Genomic DNA, 24,938 nt, shown 5'->3' with positions numbered 1-24,938 from the left:
GTGGTTTACAAGAGATCAAAACAATACAAAAGGTTACAATGGATGGTTGGACGAAGGACTACTGACAAGGTTCCATACCACAAGCTCACTTGTACTGAAAGTGCAGGTGAGCTAAACACACACAAGGAATGCATTAGGAGTATTGTATTGAGCATACCAGGTAATTACTGCATATACAATTTCACAATGATACATCCAAAAAAATTTGAGCAACAGACAAAGCTGACATTTTCAATGAAAGCTGCTGTTGTGTAATATTAAGACATGAATAACTTTTGGAGAAACCATTGTTGTGACCATCTATAAGTTTCAACATTATGGGACTTATGGTTTCGTCGGAGTTGTCAAACATGAGTAAATAGATAATGAGTAAGTGCCACCAGACAATGCCACACATTGAGCACAGTGGAGTAGTGGCAACACTAATGACATTCATATAGGAAATACCCTCAGCTAAAGTGATTCTATTCTTACTTAGTAAAACTAGTGCCACAGGCGTTGTAGCTCACCCGAACATGTAATCAAATGTTTAAAATGTCAACAAAGACAGACACTTTAAAAAAGGTTGCTGTCAGCATTATTATTCAAATATTTAAGAGTCAAAGCTTCTTTGTTTTGAAATGTGATGTATCCCCAATATACCTCTTAGTTCAGTATCGAACCGAGCACTTTGACACGAGGTTTCAAATGTATAAATAAGAGCTATATAATCTACAGTGGGACCACATGAAATTTCAAAACACATTAGGTTTATCTCCATTCTATCATCACAGTAATGGCCATAAGAAGTTTCAGCTTTTATTGTAATCGAAAATGCAAAGGTTCAGATTAGGTCAAAATACAAAATATCACTCCTCTATGAATTGTTTGATGGGCATTACTTAGAACTTGACGGATGACAAAGAAGACACAATTTATGGATAACAACTTCTTTAATACTGTAAAGGTGACGTTTAGGTACAGATCCTTATACCAGTCTTGCTTGACAACGGTACTTAACAGTATTAAAGAAGTTGTTATCAATAAATTGTATCTACTTTATCACACCCCTAACTACAGATTTCTAATATTTTATTCCATTTAAAAAAAACATGGCTCGGTACGGTACATAAATAGATTTTCCAATGATTACCACGACCGCTATATTAAAATTCAGATTTGAACCACTTGAAAAGACTCAGGTGTCATCAGTGGTGGAAACAAGCATGTGAAGCTTCAGCTTGATTGGTCAATACGTGCTGTACAACCAGGCCACGACATGAAGCTCCTAGGATTTTAAGTCAGGTGAGTTAAACACCTGGATATTTCCATTTGTAAATGTTGACATGCTATGGCTAGATTTCCCTCTAACTCATGTTACGTACCTAGTGTGATCTTCTGCACTGTCACTGGCTGTTGGGTATCTACTCCTCCAAGTATTGTAAATCCAAAACCTTTTTCACTATTTGGTTTCTGACTAATTTTGATATTTTTCTCTGTATAGTCCTGCAATACAAAGAACAGGTTATTATGATTCACATTCAAAGAACTTGTTTTCCATTCAGCTTAACCAGAAGAAGTATACCCCCATGTTTGATGGTTGCTGAAACTGTAACAAACAAGAAAGGGTGATGCAGTGGTGATGCTTGAGTATTATAGTTGTGTCAAGTTGGCAGTGTTTCAGCAACTATTTTCTTCCATTTCCTCCCGGTACAATTTGAAGTTGGGTTTAATGCTGCTTATAACAGTATTGCAGTTATTTGACGGCATGTCAAATGGAAGTAAAGCCCAAAGTGATGCAGGCCTCAGACTTTTACCACTTTGGTGAAACGAGTCCATAAACCCAGAACATGATCAGGGTGAACTGGGATCCAAACCCATGACATCTGTTTCCCTGATCCTCATATCCTAAGAAGGCACACAGTAATGAAGGGATGTCATAAGGTCCAAGTCCAAGTTAGACTCATCCAAATAAATTCAAATTTATCTATACTATCTTCTTGTAAATAAATCTCACGAAAAACAAAGGACAGACATGTGGCATAAGATAAGAACTGCATGAAATACTACAAATGATAAATACCCCTCCTTAGTTTATTCAGTTCTTAAAGAACCTATCAGGTACCCACCCCATTTCCCCCATGAGATAACAAGGGGGGGGTAGTGCCAACCTATCAGGTACCCACCCTATTTCCCCTATGAGATAACAAGTGGGGAATAGTGCCAACCTATCAGGTACCCACCCTATTTTCCCTATGAGATAACAAGTGGGGAATAGTGCCAACCTATCAGGTACCCACCCTATTTCCCCTATGAGATAACAAGTGGGGAGTAGTGCCAACCTATCAGGTACCCACCCTATTTTCCCTATGAGATAACAAGTGGGGAATAGTGCCAACCTATCAGGTACCCACCCTATTTCCCCTATGAGATAACAAGTGGGGAATAGTGCCAACCTATCAGGTACCCACCCTATTTTCCCTATGAGATAACAAGTGGGGAATAGTGCCAACCTATCAGGTATCCACCCTATTTCCCCTATGAGATAACAAGTGGGGAGTAGTGCCAACCTATCAGGTACCCACCCCATTTCCCCCATGAGATAACAAGTGGGGAATAGTGCCAACCTATCAGGTACCCACCCCATTTCCCCTATAAGATAACAAGTGGGGGGTAGTGCCAACCTATCAGGTACCCACCCTATTTCCCCTATGAGATAACAAGTGGGGAGTAGTGCCAACCTATCAGGTACCCACCCCTCTTCCCCCATGGGATAACAAGTGGGGGATAGCACCAACCTATCAGGTACCCACCCCTCTTCCCCCATGGGATAACAAGTGGGGGATAGCACCAACCTATCAGGTACCCACCCCTCTTCCCCCATGGGATAACAAGTGGGGGATAGCACCAACCTATCAGGTACCTACCCCTCTTCCCCCATGGGATAACAAGTGGGGGATAGCACCATTACCTATCAGGTACCCACCCCTCTTCCCCCATGGGATAACAAGTGGGCGGTAGTGCCAACCTATCAGGTACCCACCCCATGTCCCCATGGAATACAAAGCAGGCAATGATATTGTCCACTGTAGTGGACCTGTAGTGAGAACCTAAAATAACCTGAAGCAACACACAGAAATCCTTGGAAATGCATGAGAAACATATTTCTATTTGCAACTATAAGAAAACAACGTGATACATTTCAAAGAACAATGAAGAACTTGGTTTATTTCAGGATAAAACATTGTTCTATCATGTCTTCATTTCTGGAGATTTGAACATACTCACACAACTTGATGATGTTGTATATTGGACAATGTAATTTTGAGAGGAAAATGTTCCCCGTAGTTACAGCTGGTCAACGCAGATAAATGCAGTGGCCGATTGATCTCATCCAAAAGAGAGAGACATGACAATCGGTCCTGGGCGAAAAGGTACAGATATTCGACGTGAACATTGTGAGAATATACGGGAAATAGCAATATTAACCATTCAAAATGTCAATTAATAATTTCAGTGCTAATAACCTTTGCACTGCATCTTGACATAGTACATGTTGAAATAGGTGACAGGGTCAGTTTATTCCAACATGAGCAGCTCCAGGTGAAGCTATCTGTGCTGTTGTCCAGTCTGTGTGATGCTGACCGTGTTAATACAGACTGCTGGACTCTCTGCTGGCCAGTACTTGTCTACACACTCAACTTGCTTGAAATGCTTGATATTTCACATAGGTATTGTTCAAGATAAAACTCACCCCAGTTATCTTGCCTTGTGTAGAATCAGCTGGTTAGCAATACCAAAACCAAAGAAAAAGTTGACACGACACAATAATGAAGGAAATATGATATCTGATAATGTGATATCTGTGGACTGCAAGAAATTATGGACCTATTCTAAAGTCCAGCATTGCTTATAGCTATCTCATGAAGGTGCCTGTAAGCCCCCCTTCCCAATAAACATTCTGTATACAGTCAAACTGACCACACATGAACACACAGTTTTTTTATTACATCTTTTCTTAATTTGTTGTTTAATGTTGCACTCGGCAATATCCAGTCATATGGCAGCTGCCTGTAAATAATCATCAATCTAATGATTGATATTGTGAGTAACGATCCACGATGTCTAGACATGATGACACATAATCAACAGCACCAACCGAGTCAAACATGTCTGATATCCATTGGAACAACTTAATGTCATTGTGTACGTCTTTGAGTTTTATGACGGGATTAAAACCACAGACCTTCCACTTGTAAGTAAAGTTCAACACTTTATCCAGAAGCCCACTGACTTGACTAACTAGAGTATATATACTTCACTAATGCAGATGTCAAACACAAATGCAAACTTACCCGGCCTGATTTCCGCAAGCTTCCATACATATTTTTTGTAGAGGTGGTAGATGTTTCTCCATAAATCCGTTTGGGGCTGCCACTGCCATTATCCTTGGCACCTCTTTCTGCACCATTTTCATGACTCCGTGAAAACCTAGTTTCCATGGCTGAAGCACTTTCACTCACATTACTACGCCTGAATCGAGAATCGTCCCCAACATTGGCAACAGATCTCATAGAAAAGCTGTTCTCACTGTCTGATATCCTTGAAGAGTGCACTGGTTCTGGATAATTATCTCTGTTTTCAAATGATTCAAGGCGAGATTTCAAATCCACTTTTGTATGAACTGCGGAAGATCGAGATTTTGGCTGTTCAACAGTTTGTTCAAACCTGTGTCTGATATCGTTAATTTTGTTGCATGCAGGAGTAGATTCAAGGCTATTGCGTGAATTTTTATTTGAAACACTTTTCCTCACTTCCCAATCTCTGTTATCTGGAGAAGACTGGCTATCCATATTACCAGATCGCCTCTTACTCGGACTTGGTTTCCTCCCAGGAGATGTTTCAGGCTCATCAAAAGGATCCTCAAGCATTCCATTCTTATTATCAACTGACTGATTGTTATTATTATCTTCATTTTCACCTTCACTGTCATTTGCCCAGTGAGCCACTGCGTCGGTGCTGGTACTTAACTGCAGTCCCTTGAAACAGAAAGTACTGGATAAAATAGGAAGCAACAAATCAACCAAAGACATTATTAAACTTGACTCAATTTAAACTATTTGAATCAATATTTGTGTACGCCAGTTGTGATGCACTCACTGTTGTGACACTGTCACTGCTGATGTAGGCAGATTCCTGCCGTGTGTTCACATCACTCTCCTCCTCATTCTCTTCTACAGGGTAGAAACTTCTCACATTGGAACTCTTACGCCGCTCTCTGCAACATCAAGTAGTGAACAATGAAATATTTCATTTGTACAACTCAAATATTGATAATCATGTGTTCAACAAATTGACAAACCATAACTTGACTAGACACCCAATGTGACTCACCTCTCTTGCTGCTAGTGACAGGATGTTTCGGCCTAGACACCCAACGTGACTCACCTCTCTTGCTGCTAGTGACAGGATGATTTGGTCCAGACACCCAACGTGACCACCTCTCTTGCTGCATGTGACAGGAAGTTTGGGTCCAGACACCCAACGTGACTCACCTCTCTTGCTGCATGTGACAAGAAGTTTGGGTCTAGACACCCAACGTGACTCACCTCTCTTCCTGCATGTGACAAGAAGTTTGGGTCTAGACACCCAACGTGACTCACCTCTCTTGCTGCTAGTGACAGGAAGTTTGGGTCCAGACACCCAACGTGACTCACCTCTCTTGCTGCATGTGACAGGATGTTTGGGTCCAGACACCCAACGTGACTCACCTCTCTTGCTGCATGTGACAGGATGTTTGGGTCCAGACACCCAACGTGACCACCTCTCTTGCTGCTAGTGACAGGATGATTTGGTCCAGACACCCAACGTGACCACCTCTCTTGCTGCATGTGACAGGATGTTTGGGTCCAGACACCCAACGTGACTCACCTCTCTTGCTGCATGTGACAGGATGTTTGGGTCCAGACACCCAACGTGACCACCTCTCTTGCTGCTAGTGACAGGATGATTTGGTCCAGACACCCAACGTGACTCACCTCTCTTGCTGCTAGTGACAGGATGATTTGGTCCAGACACCCAACGTGACCACCTCTCTTGCTGCATGTGACAAGAAGTTTGGGTCCAGACACCCAACGTGACTCACCTCTCTTGCTGCATGTGACAAGAAGTTTGGGTCCAGACACCCAACGTGACCACCTCTCTTCCTGCATGTGACAAGAAGTTTGGGTCCAGACACCCAACGTGACTCACCTCTCTTGCTGCATGTGACAAGATGTTTTGGCCTAGACACCCAACGTGACTCACCTCTCTTGCTGCTAGTGACAGGATGATTTGGTCCAGACACCCAACGTGACCACCTCTCTTGCTGCATGTGACAGGAAGTTTGGGTCCAGACACCCAACGTGACTCACCTCTCTTGCTGCTAGTGACAAGAAGATTTGGTCCAGACACCCAACGTGACACCTCTCTTGCTGCATGTGACAAGATGTTTTGGCCTAGACACCCAACGTGACTCACCTCTCTTCCTGCATGTGACAAGAAGATTGGGTCTAGACACCCAACGTGACACCTCTCTTGCTGCTAGTGACAGGAAGTTTTGGCCTAGACACCCAACGTGACTCACCTCTCTTGCTGCATGTGACAGGAAGTTTTGGCCTAGACACCCAACGTGACTCACCTCTCTTCCTGCATGTGACAAGAAGATTGGGTCTAGACACCCAACGTGACTCACCTCTCTTGCTGCATGTGACAGGAAGTTTGGGTCTAGACACCCAACGTGACTCACCTCTCTTGCTGCTAGTGACAGGAAGTTTGGGTCTAGACACCCAACGTGACACCTCTCTTGCTGCTAGTGACAGGAAGTTTTGGCCTAGAGACCCAAAGTGACTCACCTCTCTTGCTGCATCTGACTGAAGGTCTTTGTCTGTAAAGTTGTCTTCACCTCCTCTTCCTTGTCTTTGGAGAGTTCCTCCAACTCCTCCTTCAGCTGATATGCCTGATGGGACTGGCTCTTCCTCCGTGTCTTCCAGCTACTGAGGTTCTGAAATCATCCCAGTCATGGCTCTTGATCAATGATGCTCACAAATCAATCACAGGCAAATACTTTCAACAAATGACTTCCTACAAAGCGTTAAATACTCTAAGACACAGCTAGGACAAATAGATAATACCTGTGTAATCCTCATGCATAGTTCACAAAAAGCTATATCAGCACTTACTTTGACTAAGTGTAATGCTACACTCATACTTATACCTTTCAGGAAGTCACACGTTACACTTACTGACAGCCAGTCATCTTCGTCCTTGCTGACAGACACATCCTTTTTTATCTCCTTCTGTGTGGCAGCTAACTTCATTTGCTCCTCAGCTTTCTTGGCCAAGTCTGTCTGTTTCTGCATCTTCACAAACTGAAGTGGATCAGCTGTGGAAGAACTTGTGCGGCGATGTGGCCTGGTGGGATAGTTCTCCATGCTCCCCGACGACTGCCGTGAGTGGCTACCATGGTAAGATCCATCTAGACTGTCGTTGGAGGAAGACCTTCTGTGATATGACCCCTGTGAAAGATCAGGGCTACTTCGGTACATGCTGTTTTGTCGGTCATCTGAATACATGCCATCACCCATCTTGTTGAGTGCAGACTGGCTTCCATAGCGGACTGGCATGTTGTCAAACACTTGTTCATCTAGGCTATCTTCAGAACCTTTTTCATAGGATGCATAAGACTCATAAGAACTGTCTCTATGATGGCGGTTTTCTTGTTCTCGTATATTCCCGAGAGAATTTCCTTCATGAGACCCGTAAGCACTGCAATATTCATTAGACTCCCATGAACAAGAGGAGTCCCGTCTGAAATGGTCATTTAATATGATGTCCTTGGAGTGATGGTGCACCAGAGGTGCAAAAGCAGTGAAGTCTAGATGTGGTCCTTGGAATGATTGATTTACAACTTTGCCTAGCCAGTACACAGTGATGGCAACCTGCAAAATACATGGAACACATTCACTATTGTTCAGTATTTATTTAACATTATTGACCTGTATCTCCTGGAAGCAACATTATACATGTATATGTTAAACAACTCTACTAAATTCGGCAAGCCAAGTGTTAATCGCTTCATCAACCTAGTGAATTTAGAGAGAATGTGGAATATCAGCCCTGTAGGAAATTAGACCAGAATTAGGTGAGGAACTCTATAGATGGGTACTTTCTTGCATGTTTCAACTAAAATTCACACATGTAATTGTGGTTTCTATCAAAAGAGTAAATATTTGCTGCAAAGAAAAGTAACCTAATTTTACATGACTGTTACTTTCAGGCGAGTGAATACCAGGCTCCTGAACCATCATATATGATGAGATGTTAACATGTTACAGCTAGCATCCATAAAGGAAATACCAAATACCCTTGGTACATCAGGAACCCAAATAGAGTGTGTCAGACACACAGGCCTAGTTCACTCACACCCATAAATTCCCTCATTAACTTCTGTGAGTGTATACCCAGGAATACATCCATCTACTATCCCCTATGTTAACTGACATCCACCCAATAGTAAACCTCCCACCTGTAACAAGCACGGCTACAGAGTGGCCATCACGCCCTGGTGAAACATGTGCGGCATGTGACAGTGAGCCAGCCCTGACGCAGGAGCTACATGTATGACACGGTAGCGAAGAAACACAACTGCTATTGACCCACACATCTAAATAGTCACATACTTGCAGCAATCTGACATTGAGCACATATACCAAAGATAATGAAATACCTCGCATTGCAGTGTGACTATAAACTTATCAGAGACAATACCTTTCCACAACAATAAGTAGTGTCAATGAATACAGAGCATATTACAGAGCATATTATCAATCCTTCAGGTGGATCTCCTGATCGGAGCAGAACCAAAGTACATGTATGACTGACTGAATACTCTCACCTGCCGCAGACCACAGAATAAGCAGCATGTCGCAACACAACAGCCAGTCTGCTTCACGTCCCTGTTTACATTAGGCATAGTTGAAGCAATGTGTGCCACATGTACTGGTGATGTCCCCTTCCTTCAACTCTTGCAGTCCCCCTATACACCAGGCCCGTACAAACTTTCCCCTTTCTGCACACCACCATAAGGAAACTCTTCAAACCACAATCTGGATGTGGAGATTCATCTGTCCCCCATGTCCAACAACATCTGCCTTAACTCAAATATCTTCACTATCTTCCAACAAAATACTGCACACAGTTGCAACTTTTCACAAATATTCATAATATAGTTTAATGAATTATTAAACAAGATCATTTAAACAATCTACACAATGAATGATATTTGGCTTTTTGTGTGTTTGAAACTGTCTCCTTGATCCCCCACAGAGGGTCTCCCCGGACAGAGTGGGCGCTGGCTCCAATGAGGACACACCCCACACACAGCATTGCAGATTGCACACACAAATGGGTTTAGCTTAAAACCTAATAAAACTTACAAAAATATCCAGCATCAACAGAATATTTGTCGTTCCCTTAAAATACCAGATCACCAACTACCTCCATGTGTCTGCAAGTAGCAAGAGGTGGTGGAAACATCACAAACCATATTTTGAAGGGAAAGTGAATTTGGTCAATTAATGTTGAGGCTATTGTGAGTCTAACCAGATGTAGCAACATTGCACAGAAGGACACCAGCAGCCAGCCAGCAAAGTTGTGCCAAGACAAGCTGGTAAAAAAACCTCCACATTTAAATGGTTCAAGTTTGCACCCTCAGTGAACTCCATATTTGAATTCCTGTTTGATCGTCATTGCCAGTGTTTGACAGCTGTGACAGCCTGACATTCCTGGCTATAGAGGGTGGATACAGTCATGTAGGACATAACTTACGTTGCAGAGAGCAACTCAAACACATCAGCCACCATACAAATTTCATTTTTATACACTTTATGATTCATTATTTTTATATTTTTCAACATATACCAAGCGAACATGTGTTATAGTTATTTTGATTCTTTAGATGCATTTTTTTTCATACATTTAAAACCTGGAAGACGAATACGACTGAAATACTTGAAGCATGTGTCACATGTATGGCTCTGTCATCTGTGAGCAACCTTGTAATCAACTTCCATTTTCACTGAATCAGCTGTGGTACCTCCCAGTCAGCCTGACTAGATACATTATGGCAATTGAACAGAATAATATGAGCCATGTAGCAATCATGTACCTGAGCAAGTAGCACTGAAGCAAATCACTGTCCACCTCCTCCAGTCCTCCCCTACTGGCTGCTGGTAGGATATCACTGCTACTAGGTCACTATGATCTCCCAGTATTGACCTTATTGACACTGCAGCGTCTTATCACACTCAATAATACACAGGTATGCTAGAAATTTAATTTCTCTTTCTCCTTACCCTGCCTTGCCACTCACAGAAACCTCAGTTGGAAGTTTAAACAGGATGACTCACCCTCACCATATCTTTCAAATACAACACATGCACATCAAGCGACTAGCTAGGTGTGATCTTGTGTTGACAATGCAGTGTCCACACCTTTGGCGGTATATCACTTGTGTAAGATGTGGGTACCCAGTGTAAACACATACTGCTTGTAAGAATCAACATGGTACATAGTTGCTACCCCAGTCAAGCTCATGTGCCATGTAAATATATTAAACATGGTAGAAAAAGTAGAATCTGTGTAGATTGTCCTATAATTACTTGACCTTTATTGAGTGCATGCATTCGGGTATTCATCTCGTTCTATCTAACAGAAAAACCCAGTTGGTTTGCTTTGGCCTGAAATGTGGGAGTGGCCACAGGTAATACGAATACTGTATATCTTGAAATTAACGCAAGCGTGAATTAAATGCGAAAAATGCGAGCAATCTTTGTTTGCATCAATAAAACTTTGCATTTATGTCTCCAAAATGACTATCAACAATAAGACGGCCTCACTGCACACTTTGGATAGCGGAAATACAAACTTGAATATATACACACACACCACTTATTGAACAGCAGTTGTAACAAGTACATCACAAAGTCATTTAAAAAATAGGAATTACACAATAGGCATCCGGTGAGCTATCACTGCTGGGGTAAAGAGTTCTACCCACTTGTGTCAACTAGGCAACACTGACCACTCCAATCAGGTAACTGTTGTTATTGCCTTGAACTTCCTTAATGCCTGGTAAGTCAACAGAAAAAACATATAAACTGTGTGTTGTTTTTAGGAAAACTCTGTTTATTGTTAGTACAGAAGTCCTTTACTCAGTGCTAAATGAGCGGTGCTATTTGTGTTTGATTGGATTAAGGTAAGGATATGTATCATTCCTTTGGGGATGGGTTGGGAGGGAGTCGCATTGATTTTGAGTCGCATTTTTGGCTTCGGGTCAGCATTCGTATTGATTTGGAGACTCATTAATTTCAAAATTTACAGTACATTGTGTGAATTCATACTCAAAAAACTCAAAAAGTTAAAAATTGTATTTATTAAAACTTCTCCATGAAAACAATGACCCACTTATCAATGTAACACGGCGATGCTACTGACTCAATGTAACATGTCGGACACCCTCAACACACCGCAATGTTGCTGGCCTAGTCTCATTAATGTGAGACTTAGGACACCCTCAACACACCGCAATATTGCTGGCCAAGTCTCATCAATGTGAGACTTAGGACACCCTCAACACACCGCAATATTGCTGGCCTAGTCTCATCAATGTGAGACTTAGGACACCCTCAACACACCGCAATATTGCTGGCCTAGTCTCATCAATGTGAGACTTAGGACACCATCAACACATGGCGATGCTACTGACTCACACATCAATGTAACATGTCATACTAGACCCTCAACACACCGCGATGCTACTGACTCAGTCTTATCAATGTAACATGCCGAACACCCTCAACACACGGCCATGCTGCTGACCCAGACTCATCAATGTAACATGCCGGACATCCTCAACACACTGCGATGCTGATGACCCAGTCTCATCAATGTAACATTGGGGACACCTTCAACACACGGCCATGCTACTGACCAAGTTTCATCAATATAGCATGCCGGACATCCTTAACACATGACCATGCTACTGACCCAGTTTCATCAATGTAACATGCCGGACACCCTCAACACAGCGCGATGCTCATGACCCAGTTTCATCAAAGTAACATGCCGGACATCCTTAACACATGACCATGCTACTGACCCAGTTTCATCAATGTAACATGCCGGACACCCTCAACACAGCGCGATGCTCATGACCCAGTTTCATCAATGTAACATGCCGGACATCATCAACAAACAGCGATGCTGATGACACAGTTTCATCAATAAAACATGCCTGACATCATCAACACATGGTTATGCTACTGCCTTTGTCTCATCAATGTAACATGCCGGACATCCTCAACACGCCAAGATGCTGCTGACCCAGTTTCATTAATGTAACATGCCGGACACCCTCAACACACCGCGATGCTCATGACCCAGTTTAATCAGTGTAACATGCTGGACATCCTCAACACAGCGCGATGCTACTGACCTAGTTTCATCAATGTAACATGCCGGACACCCTCAACACACCGAGATGCTGCTGACCCAGTCTCATCAAAGTAGCATGACGGACACCATCAACGCATGGTGATGCTGATGACCCAGTTTCATCAATGTAACATGCCAGACATCCTCAACACACCGAGATGCTGATGACCTAGTCTCATCAATGAAATATGCCGGACATCCGCAACACAGCGCGATGCTGATGACCCAGTTTCATCAATGAAACATGCCGGACATCCTCAACACAGCGCGATGCTGATGACCTAGTCTCATCAATGAAACATGCCGGACATCCTCAACACACAGCGATGCTGATGACCAAGTCTCATCGATGTAACATGCCGGACACCCTCAACACAACACCCAGACTCATCAATGTAATATGCCGGACATCATCAACACATGGTTATGCTACTGCCTTTGTCTCGTCAATGTAACATGCCAGACACCCTCAACACACGGCATGCCTGTTGACCCAGTCTCATCACAGTAGCATGCCGGACATCCTTAACACTCCGTGATGCTGATGACCCCAGTTTCATCAATGTAACATTGGGGACATCCTCAACACACCGTGATGCGGATGACCCAGTTTCGTCAATGTAACATGCCGGACATCCTCAACAGACAGCGATGCTGATGACCCAGACTCTTCAATGTAACACATCGTGATGCTGATGACCCAGTCTCATCAAAGTAGCATGCCGGACATCCTCCACACACCGCGATGAACACACATCATCTACTCCCATCATTACAATCACGTTTCTTGTCCTCAGTACTGCTGGATGTATTGGCACAGAAACAGGGAACAGCTCCACAGTTCAATGAGCTGATAATTAACCATTTCTTAAACTGTCGGACTTCAGTTTACTATGAGGAGAAGCAAAGCAGAAAATACAATGCCATCGAAACCTGCTCAGCTGCACATGATGTTGATGCAGGCTTTAGGACAAGCTGGTGTCTCCAACAGTTTCAGTTTCAGTCAGTGAGAAGTTTGCATGCAGGGGCACCTGACACTGCCCTGTTAAGATGTTATCTGGCTCACATTAGACAGTGATTTTATCACTGCAAAACAGAACCTCACCTTTCATTCATGGATACTGATGGGGAAACATAGCCTTGTAGTATGTTGGTCTAGAGGACAACTCATGGGGATCTCAGGGCCATTGTTTGGATTGGGATGCTCTTTTAGTAGATGACCAATAACTTGGGATACTACTGATACATTCTAATTGACAACAGAAAGTCAAAAATGCAAAATTTCTACATTTAATGGTGAAGGATATTTCCCTCATCTCCTTTACCCATCACATCACTTTTTGACCAAATATTACAAACACATTCCGTGAATTATTTACAGAAATTTCAATGTAATGCCCAAGAAGAACAACCATAGATCTGATATGTATGTTAGCCCAACCAAGCAATGAGTACCGGTTTTTATATACTTATTGAGTATTGATGTGATGGATTATAAGATATATCTTTATAATCAATCATATCAAAACAAAGAAGTAATCTTATCATCATAATTTCAAATTACTGTCATATGACATCTGCCAAATTACTCTGAATAAGACAATAAAAAAAGTTGTCATTTACTGCTTGTGTATAATTATTGTCTGTAAAGTGTTCCTACTTAACTATTTTAATAACATTCAGTTTTCCCAGGCATCAAAGGGAAGACAGTTTCCTCACTGAGATAACCTTTTTCATTATAATGCTGCATAAACATGCAAGATATTACACAAATTTATAATAAGATGTTTGCTGATGTTTGTAACAGATCAAACAAAAGGGCTTCAGCATGACAAACTGAATGTGTGGTTCTCAATGCAACAACATTGTATACCCCCCAGGGAGCTGAAAATGAAAATCAAGTGCTCACTGATCCATTGACTGGGGTAATAATGTAAGCGTCATGAGCACATGAGCTGGTATGGAGTTTGGCACCATACAAATGGACTCATTATTATTAGTAGTAGTATTACAATAAGTAGCTGGGCAGGGGGAAGACAAGGAGGGGTACTGATGGGAGTCATAACAGTGTAGTGACTTATTTATGGACCGACCATTTCATATTCTGAGGTGGGGTTGCAAGGGGCTGGGATTTGATCGAAAAAATAATTGTCCAGGAAAATGCTTAAAATAATATTTATGCTTCAGACTGTTGAAAAAATAAGAAATTATTTGCAACAAAAATACATTCTTGCAAGATGATTTTAATTTTTGTTTTGTTGGCTCATAGACTTACTTAAAATAATATCTGGTTTAGCAGCTGTTGCTGAAAACATACCCAGTCTCCATACAAAATTCCAGGGCCCCACCCCCTCCTAGAATATCAATTTCAGTCCCTGAGTGATTAAACACAGGGGAGTCTGAAGATTCTAATTTCAATACGGAATGAGTGGGAGAACAATGTGTATTACAATCAACAGCCATATTACAGTAATATCACTGGAGAATATATAACATAGCAGAAAGTATTGTCAGCAACAGTGCAGGACACTGATGTGCAGTTGGGTTAAGAGTAGAGAGACTTAATAGGGATAAAGCCATACAATGGTGCAGAGGGAGGTGGGGCTACCCTCCATGGTTCATGTGTTATTATACAGACTGGTGGAGACACTTGTGAAGTGGGAGGTGGTGCTACCCTCCATGTGTCATGTGTTATTATACAGACCGGTGGAGACACTTGTGAAGTGGGAGGTGGTGCTACCCTCCATGTGTCATGTGTTATTATACAGACTGGTGGAGACACTTGTGAAGTGGGAGGTGGGGCTACCCTCCATGTGTCATGTGTTATTATACAGACCGGTGGAGACACTTGTGAAGTGGGAGGTGGGGCTACCCTCCATGTGTCATGTGTTATTATACAGACCGGTGCAGACACTTGTGAAGTGGGAAGTGGGGCTACCTTCCATGTGTCATGTGTTATTATACAGACCGGTGCAGACACTTGTGAAGTGGGAGGTGGGGCTACCCTCCATGTGTCATGTGTTATTATACAGACCGGTGCAGACACTTGTGAAGTGGGAGGTGGGGCTACCCTCCATGGTTCATGTGTTGATATACAGACCGGTGCAGACACTTGTGAAGTGGGAGGTGGGGCTACCCCCCATGCTTCATATGTTTTCATACAGACCGGTGCAGATACTTGTGAAGTGGGAGGTGGTGCTACCCTCCATGTGTCATGTGTTATTATACAGACCGGTGCAGACACTTGTGAAGTGGGAGGTGGGGCTACCCCCCATGCTTCATATGTTTTCATACAGACCGGTGCAGACACTTGTGAAGTGGGAGGTGGGGCTACCCCCCATGCTTCATATGTTTTCATACAGACCGGTGCAGACACTTGTGAAGTAAAGTTCCTCTACATGTACCTCATCTGTATTTGTACCATCACAGTGTATATGTGGTCACTACAAAATATAGTTTTCCAACTCTAACATGATTCCTCATGTCCTTCAGAAGTCACCAATGATATTTTGGCAACACTTGAGGATGGGGTCACACACTCGACAGCAGTCTCTACAAGGGTCCACCACGACCAACCAACACTGAGGGGCTAACTTACAGAGGCTGAATTCATACATGAATAAACCTCAATTATTGATGAAAGCACTGAGTGACTATTCACTCAAGACATAGACATACCGTATATGACTGCGGATAAGCCAACTTCCAAACTTTCGGGAAGTTGTGATCTATCGGACCGTCATTCAGGCGATGTTTCCGACAGATCACGATCTGAAAAAATACTATCATGAAAGTGTATCCCGTGGATAAGCCGACCCCTTTCTACAGAATCTTTTTTCTGGTCCTCAAAATTCGGCTTATATGCGGTCATATACGGTAGACAATATATCTCTCAACCCTTAGGTTTGCTTTGGTCAAATGATCATGAATGCATTGTTAATTTTTCAAGTTATCAATGAAAGATAACAAGTTATCTGGCATACATATATTAATATGGGGAGATTTCAGGAGAGGACACTTCATATACTGTACTTATGCACTGCATATACACCTTCTTTAGTAACTGAAGTGTTCAAGACATTTCTTTTACAATGTCTTATAAAAGAATTTATTACGCCAAATGTCTATTTTCCAATTGACTTCAGGAAACAACTACATTGGTATCATTTCTATCATGAGAGGGAGATATTCAATCCAAATAAACACTATTGAAAAAATTTCTCACCTTAAGGTAAATGAGAATAGGAGCGGAGGTAGCACCTTGTAATACGCCTATCTCCAAAGGCTCATGGTTTCCTTGTACTTTCACCAGTGATAACAGAATCACACCCCTTTGTGTAATGAGGGCCTGAGCACTGTGCCTCCCACACTGTTTCAATTAAGGTGTGGACATGCCATCGCTCCAAGTCATGTGATTTAACTTTAACATAACCATGTTAGGTTGATCGCTAGCTGTTCTCTACCCTTTTGTGTTACCTGAATGTTTAGACACAGATAGAGTACTGAGTTACTGATACCTTCAATCAACAAACACCAAGGGTTGACTATTGGGGGCATTAGTGATACTATGGCAATAGTTGTACAACTATTATGCACAATTTCTATGGATGAAAACTTCTTTATTTGAAGTACTGTGATTTTTCAATGTCATCCATAAATACACCCCTGTATATACTGCAAAGTAGGGATCTGTTTTAAGAAAGGGAATATCCTTTCAACTCGAGACTCTATTATTTTTCAGGAATATAGTACTAGAGTTATTCACACATTCCCTGGAAGTTATACACAGATTGAGTCAAACACTATCTCCTCAATACACAATCTTGTCTCCATAAGTCTACTGTTATGTATAATGGCTCATTCCACACTGGCTGAGGCATCTACATCTACTACAGTGCGGGGTGTCACACAGAATCAAGGGCGATACACACAGCCTGGTTGTGATCCACAAGCCCAAGTCACAGATCCCCATCTCCCTCAAACTCTATAGTGACGTACATAAACCATGCTTCCGGTAACTAATACTTGGTCTATCTGCACCCTACTCATTTCCCGCATTGACATACAGACACAACAGTTGGTCTATCTCCACCCCTCATTCCCAACACTGACATACAGACACAACACTTGGTCTATCTCCATCCCTCATTCCCAACACTGACATACAGACACAACACTTGGTCTATCTACTCCCCTCACTGACATACAGACACAACACTTGGTGTATCTCCTCCCCTCATTCCCCTCATTGACATACAGACACAACACTTGGTCTATCTCCTCCCCTCACTGACATACAGACACAACACTTGGTCTATCTCCTCCCCTCATTCCCCTCATTGACATACAGACACAACACTTGGTCTATCTCCTCCCCTCACTGACATACAGACACAACACTTGGTCTATCTCCTCTCCTCATTCCCCTCATTGACATACAGACACAGCACTTGGTCTATCTCCTCCCCTCACTGACATACAGACACAACACTTGGTCTATCTCCTCCCCTCACTGACATACAGACACAACACTTGGTGTATCTCCTCCCCTCATTCCCCTCACTGACATACAGACACAACACTTGGTCTATCTCCTCCCCTCACTGACATACAGACACAGCACTTGGTCTATCTCCTCCCCTCATTCCCCTCACTTTCATACAGACACAGCACTTGGTCTATCTCCTCCCCTCATTCCCAACACTGACATACAGACACAGCACTTGGTCTATCTCCTCCCCTCATTCCCAACACTGACATTCAGACACAGCACTTGGTCTATCTCCTCCCCTCATTCCCAACACTGACATACAGACACAACACCTGGTCTGTCTCAACCCCTCATTCCCAACACTGACATACAGACACAACACTTGGTCTATCTCCTCCCCTCATTCCCCACACTGACATACAGGCACAACACTTGGTCTATCTCCTCCCCTCATTCCCCACACTGACATACAGGCACAACACTTGGTCTATCTCCTCCCCTCACTGACATACAGACACAGCACTTGGTCTATCTCCTCCCCTCATTCCCCTCATTGACATACAGACACAACACTTGGTCTATCTCCTCCCCTCACTGACATACAGACACAACACTTGGTCTATCTCCTCCCCTCACTGACATACAGACACAACACTTGGTCTATCTCCTCCCCTCACTGACATACAGACACAGCACTTGGTCTATCTCCTCCCCTCATTCCCCTCACTTTCATACAGACACAACACTTGGTCTCCAGCCAGGTGTACACTCCCTGGGAGCTTCACAGACACAAGAACCAGGTTGCCTGCATACCTAACATTCCACTGTCAAAATCAATAATGCCTGTTAACCACAACAAATGTCACTGCCTGAAATGGACAATATGTGCACACTGTCAAAACAATATTCCAGTTACAGGCCATGGAGGATGAAGTACAACACAAAACATACTTACATTTCTCAGTCGTCGATCTGCTACTTGTTTCAGTTGATCAGAGCTGCAAAGAGACAACAGAATAAAGCATAAATTAAACATAAAAGAATGCTTGCTTCACAGGTAAACAATCCTGAAAGAAAAAAACCTTTGCTGTAAAAGTATAGAGGTGACAGGAGTACACAGTGTGAGACTGGAGTAAGCTACCTGTGGAGCGTGTATGGGACAGTATTGCGTGCCCCTTATGACGACAAGGTATGCATATAGAAAACCATAACCACACAACCACCTCACTATAAGGCCACACTCGGGACACGCACAGAGACAGCAGTTTCCTGAATACTGGAAGCATATGTGGGGGCAATCACAACTAATTTTACATTGCCTTGTTTTGTCATTTCAAGTTGTAGCCTTCAGAACAGGGAAGATTCCCTGTGTTTTTAGAACCTTATCTGGGGGGAGTTTTAGTGACAGGCAATGTGTAAGGTGACCTAGTTTTGCTTGTTGGACCAAACAAGGAGCAGAAAATGTGAAATGCTGAGGGTCAGCTGGGGGGGTTTCGGGGGAGTTGGGGGAGATGCAAGGTAAAGACTCACAATGGATGCAGTCCACATACAACAAGCTACAGAGTGAACGGAAGTCTGGAAATAAATAAGCTCAACTGCTGTGATGCAAATCCAACCTGTAGAACCCATGCACAGTATGAAATGTGGCAAAGATTATAGATATGCACCGCAGTGACCTGGTTGTGTGTATTTACTGAGTTTATCACACCACTTAGGAGCCATGTAGGAACACTGGGTCTGATGATGTGATACTTCAGATTGTTGACAACACTCAGTAATATCACTACCAAGCCAATATGCCACTAGTCAGGCTGTACAAGACAATGATAAACAGGACATTCTCACCTGCCCCCTGGCATCTTTATATAAGCCTAGGCAAACAGGTGGCATTTCACATCTTCACATTCAAACGTCCATGTGTATTTATGACAAACACTGCCACATGAATATGTTTACTTACACTGTAATTATACTGAAAGCCTATCAGATTCGTGTTCTAGGAATATCAATTTTATTACAAAAGTACTCACAATAGGTTATGAATTCCTTATTTTGGCATGTAAGATAGACATCCAAATGAAGATTGTTAAACAAGTGAGTTGAGTGCTGACTGTTGCAGTTCACATAGTAACATAGGACATCAATAAATAACACAAGCTACACTTCATTTTATAAATTACAGAAACAATGTCTCCAACAGTGCATCAGTCAGCAGCAGCAACTGCACTCACAGGGCCCAATTAAGGTGTAGCAATCAATCAGCAACACCTGCACTCAAAGGGCCCAATTAAGGTGTAGCAATCAATCAGCAACACCTGCACTCACAGGGCCCAATGAAGGTGTAGCAATCAATAAGCAGCAGCACCTGCACTCACAGGGCCCAATTAAGGTGTAGCAATCAATAAGCAGCAGCACCTGCACTCACAGGGCCCAATTAAGGTGTAGCAATCAATAAGCAGCAGCACCTGCACTCACAGGGCCCAATTAAGGTGTAGCAATCAATAAGCAGCAGCACCTGCACTCACAGGGCCCAATTAAGGTGTAGCAATCAATCAGCTACACCTGCACTCACAGGGCCCAATTAAGGTGTAGCAATCAATAAGCAGCAGCACCTGCACTCACAGGGCCCAATTAAGGTGTAGCAATCAATCAGCTACACCTGCACTCACAGGGCCCAATTAAGGTGTAGCAATCAATAAGCAGCAGCACCTGCACTCACAGGGCCCAATTAAGGTGTAGCAATCAATCAGCAACAACTGCACTCACAGGGCCCAATTAAGGTGTAGCAATCAATAAGCAGCAGCACCTGCACTCACAGGGCCCAATTAAGGTGTAGCAATCAATCAGCTACACCTGCACTCACAGGGCCCAATTAAGGTGTAGCAATCAATAAGCAGCAGCACCTGCACTCACAGGGCCCAATTAAGGTGTAGCAATCAATCGGCAACACTTGCACTCACAGGGCCCAATTAAGGTGTAGCAATCAATCAGCAACACCTGCACTCACAGGGCCCAATTAAGGTGTAGCAATCAATAAGCAACACCTGCACTCACAGGGCCCAATTAAGGTGTAGCAATCAATAAGCAGCAGCATGGGCACTCACAGGGCCCATTTACAACGTACCAATCAATCCAGCTGATCCATAATTACACAAATTCACTTCATGGAATATTCATGGTACAGGTTGTTTGGTGCAGGGTCCCAGACAGTGGTAGCGGAGAAGTGCATACCTGACATACCGATGTCCATTTAGCCTTGTTCTTGCTGTGTTCAATAGTATTGATTTCAAATAAAGCCAGAAAGGCACATGACAGGCCAGTTAAAAGGGACTATACAGTATTTATACAGTCAAACTGACAGGCTCAACTCCTGTGCACTGTTGTCATACTGTGCAATAAACATGAGTGTGTGTGTGATTAGAGCAGCCAATATATACTGCCCAAAAGTCTGCAAGGCAGGGAGCCACATCAATATTCATCAAAGGTGAAGTGCTCTTTCAGTGTCTACATTTAAAGAGAGATATATTGCATTTTAAGATTTTATCAATATCATATTCTGACAGTTCAATAAGCATAAAAGACATCTCACTGAAAGTCAAGAATGAAAAAGGAATAACTGATGTATGTTCATGAGTAAATGGGAATAGCTGATGTATGTTCATAAGTTAATAGGAATAACTGATGTATGTTCAAGATTAAATAGGAATAGCTGATTATGTTCATGAGTAAATAGGAATAACTGATGCATGTTCATGATGAGGAAATAGGAATAGCTGATGTATGTTCATGAGTAAATAGGAATAACTGATGTATGTTCAAGATTAAATAGGAATAGCTGATATATGTTCATGAGTAAATAGGGATAGCTGATGTATGTTCATGATGAGTAAATAGGAATAGCTGATGTATGTTCAAGATTAAATAGGAATAGCTGATATATGTTCATGATGAGTAAATAGGAATAGCTGATGTATGTTCATGATGAGTAAATAGGAATAGCTGATGTATGTTCAAGATTAAATAGGAATAGCTGATGTATGTTCATGATGAGTAAATAGGAATAAATGATGTATGTTCAAGATTAAATAGGAATAGCTGATATATGTTCATGATGAATAAATAGGAATAGCTGATGTATGTTCATGATGAGTAAATAGGAATAGCTGATGTATGTTCAAGATTAAATAGGAATAGCTGATGTATGTTCATGATGAGTAAATAGGAATAGCTGATGTATGTTCACGATGAGTAAATAGGAATAGCTGATGTATGTTCAAGATTAAATAGGAATAGCTGATATATGTTCATGAGTAAATAGGGATAGCTGATGTATGTTCATGATGAGTAAATAGGAATAGCTGATGTATGTTCATGAGTAAATAGGAATAGCTGATATATGTTCATGAGTAAATAGGAATAGCTGATATATGTTCATGATGAGTAAATGGGAATAGCTGATGTATGTTCATGATGAGTAAATAGGAATAGCTGATGTATGTTCATGATGAGTAAATAGGAATAGCTGATGTATGTTCAAGATTAAATAGGAATAGCTGATGTATGTTCATGATGAGTAAATAGGAATAACTGATGCATGTTCAAGATTAAATGGGAATAGCTGATATATGTTCAGGATGAGGAAATAGGAATAGCTGGTGTACGTTCATGAATGACATAGGAATAACTAATATATGTTTATGATGAGGAAATTTAATAAGCAAATATAATTTGTATGAGGTTCAAAAGGTTCCACACAATAAAAAAAAAAAATTAAAATACTGATAACATTTCAATTTGACAAATGGTTTGAATCAGAAGTCAGACTTTTGACCACTAGAAATGCAAAGCAAGGCACCATACATGTCAAAATTTCATAATTAAACAGTAAATAGTAAGGATTAGCCCTACTTACAGTATCAATCTTATAAAAACAATGCAGAGCCATTAAAAAAATGCAATTGAAATACTGAGCAGTGTCTTTGCATCATACTTTCTGTATCCAGGGAAATGCTGTCATTAGCCATGTTGACTTAGCCAAGTGCTTTTCTTACTTTCATTGGCCAGATCAGTTATATTCATCCAAGCACAAACGGTATTACATTGATTTATTGTTATGGTTCATCTGTCTTTTTATTTTTATTTGTGAGCACATGTGCCCAAGGCCGCAGAAGAAACGGACACACAGGGCTCTGTCATTAGGGTTAAAGTTGAAGGTAAAAAACTGGAAGAAGTAAATTTTCCTTGGGTACTGGACTGGGGAAAAAGAAAGACTCTTGTTCAATGAAGGTATATGGAAATGAAGGTATATTGGCTATTGTAAACTGATTAAAGGCTGTCCAAACAGAGTTTAGTGGTTTGTTTATTTGACCTATTAACTTTTGCCATTGACGTATTACATTTCTTGGGTCCAGGTCATTGACTTATTTATTCAGCTTTTGTGTCAAAATCACTGTTATCAAGAACTATTTCACATGAAATAATTCATGGAAACAGTAGCTCAATGCAACTTTGAAGTCAAAGTCAGGAAATCAAGGGGCTTTTGGCATAATAGTATGACTAAACAGTCAACCAAGAGAATGTCAAACCCATGTCAAGAAGAGCTTGTTATTCCTTGTCATTACCCCCAGTCGTTACAGTGGCACTCTGGCCTCAGACTATCAGCAGTTTATAGGTACATGGTCTAAAGAGCCCTGTGAGACATTGTACAATGTTCCATAATACAATAACTAGAGTTTGGTTGATTTAACAAATGTCTGGGGGTAAATCATTCAAACCTTGATGTCTGTTTGTTGAGACAGTTTGGGGGTAAGTAGGGATGGGATCATATATCACAATATTGATGTATCAGTGATTTTTGTATGTCAATACCATCATAATCCACACAATTTTATGAATATCCATACTATATTAATATCATTCAATGCCACAGAAATATTCACAGTGAGTGAGATTTTACACCTCTTTTAGCAATATTCCAGCAATAGCATGGCTGGGGACACCAGAAACGGCCAACAAGACGACACAGTGTTTCCAACTAGCAGACACTACCAGGGAACGGACACAGTGTTTCCATCAAGCAGACACTACCCGGGAACTAACACTGTGTTTCCATCAAGCAGACACTACCCGGGAACTAACACAGTGTTTCCATCAAGCAGACACTACCCGGGAACTAACACAGTGTTTCCATCAAGCAGACACTACCAGGGAACGAACACAGTGTTTCCAACTAGCAGACACTACCAGGGAACTAACACAGTGTTTCCATCAAGCAGACACCACCAGGGAACGAACACAGTGTTTCCATCAAGCAGACACTACCCGGGAACTAACACAGTGTTTCCATCAAGCAGACACTACCCGGGAACTAACACAGTGTTTCCATCAAGCAGACACCACCAGGGAACTAACACAGTGTTTCCATCAAGCAGACACTACCAGGGAACTAACACAGTGTTTCCATCAAGCAGACACTACCCGGGAACTAACACAGTGTTTCCATCAAGCAGACACTACCAGGGAACGGACTCAGTGTTTCCATCAAGCAGACACTACCCGGGAACTAACACAGTGTTTCCATCAAGCAGACACTACCCGAGAACTAACACAGTGTTTCCATCAAGCAGACACAACCAGGGAACTAACACAGTGTTTCCATCAAGCAGACACTACCCGGGAACTAACACAGTGTTTCCATCAAGCAGACACTACCCGGGAACTAACACAGTGTTTCCATCAAGCAGACACTACCCGGGAACTAACACAGTGTTTCCATCAAGTAGACACTACCAGGGAACTAACACAGTGTTTCCATCAAGCAGACACTACCAGGGAACTAACACTGTGTTTCCATCAAGCAGACACTACCCGGGAACTAACATAGTGTTTCCATCAAGCAGACACTACCCGGGAACTAACACAGTGTTTCCATCAA

At 42.1% G+C, this 24,938-nt stretch overlaps 1 protein-coding gene across 1 annotated transcript in view; it reads right to left on the bottom strand.

Moving 5' to 3' along the window:
- Positions 1 to 24,938, bottom strand: part of LOC139449510 (LIM domain only protein 7-like) — a 170,381-nt gene that overhangs the window by 40,505 nt on the left and 104,938 nt on the right. The window contains exons 5-10 of the mRNA XM_071230934.1: positions 18,960 to 19,002; positions 7,263 to 7,958; positions 6,873 to 7,021; positions 5,140 to 5,257; positions 4,335 to 5,018; positions 1,365 to 1,485 (exon numbers count right to left, since the gene is read on the bottom strand). Of these exons, the coding sequence (XP_071087035.1) occupies positions 1,365 to 1,485; positions 4,335 to 5,018; positions 5,140 to 5,257; positions 6,873 to 7,021; positions 7,263 to 7,958; positions 18,960 to 19,002 (1,811 nt within the window). The remainder of the gene's footprint in view (positions 1 to 1,364; positions 1,486 to 4,334; positions 5,019 to 5,139; positions 5,258 to 6,872; positions 7,022 to 7,262; positions 7,959 to 18,959; positions 19,003 to 24,938) is intronic.

Source organism: Haliotis cracherodii, unplaced genomic scaffold (genome assembly GCF_022045235.1).
Source record: "Haliotis cracherodii isolate W230 unplaced genomic scaffold, xgHalCrac1.p SCAF_8, whole genome shotgun sequence".
Lineage (NCBI taxonomy): Eukaryota > Metazoa > Mollusca > Gastropoda > Lepetellida > Haliotidae > Haliotis > Haliotis cracherodii.
The sequence above is the reverse complement of the archived record's forward strand: the minus strand, read 5'-3'. Positions and strand labels throughout refer to the sequence as shown.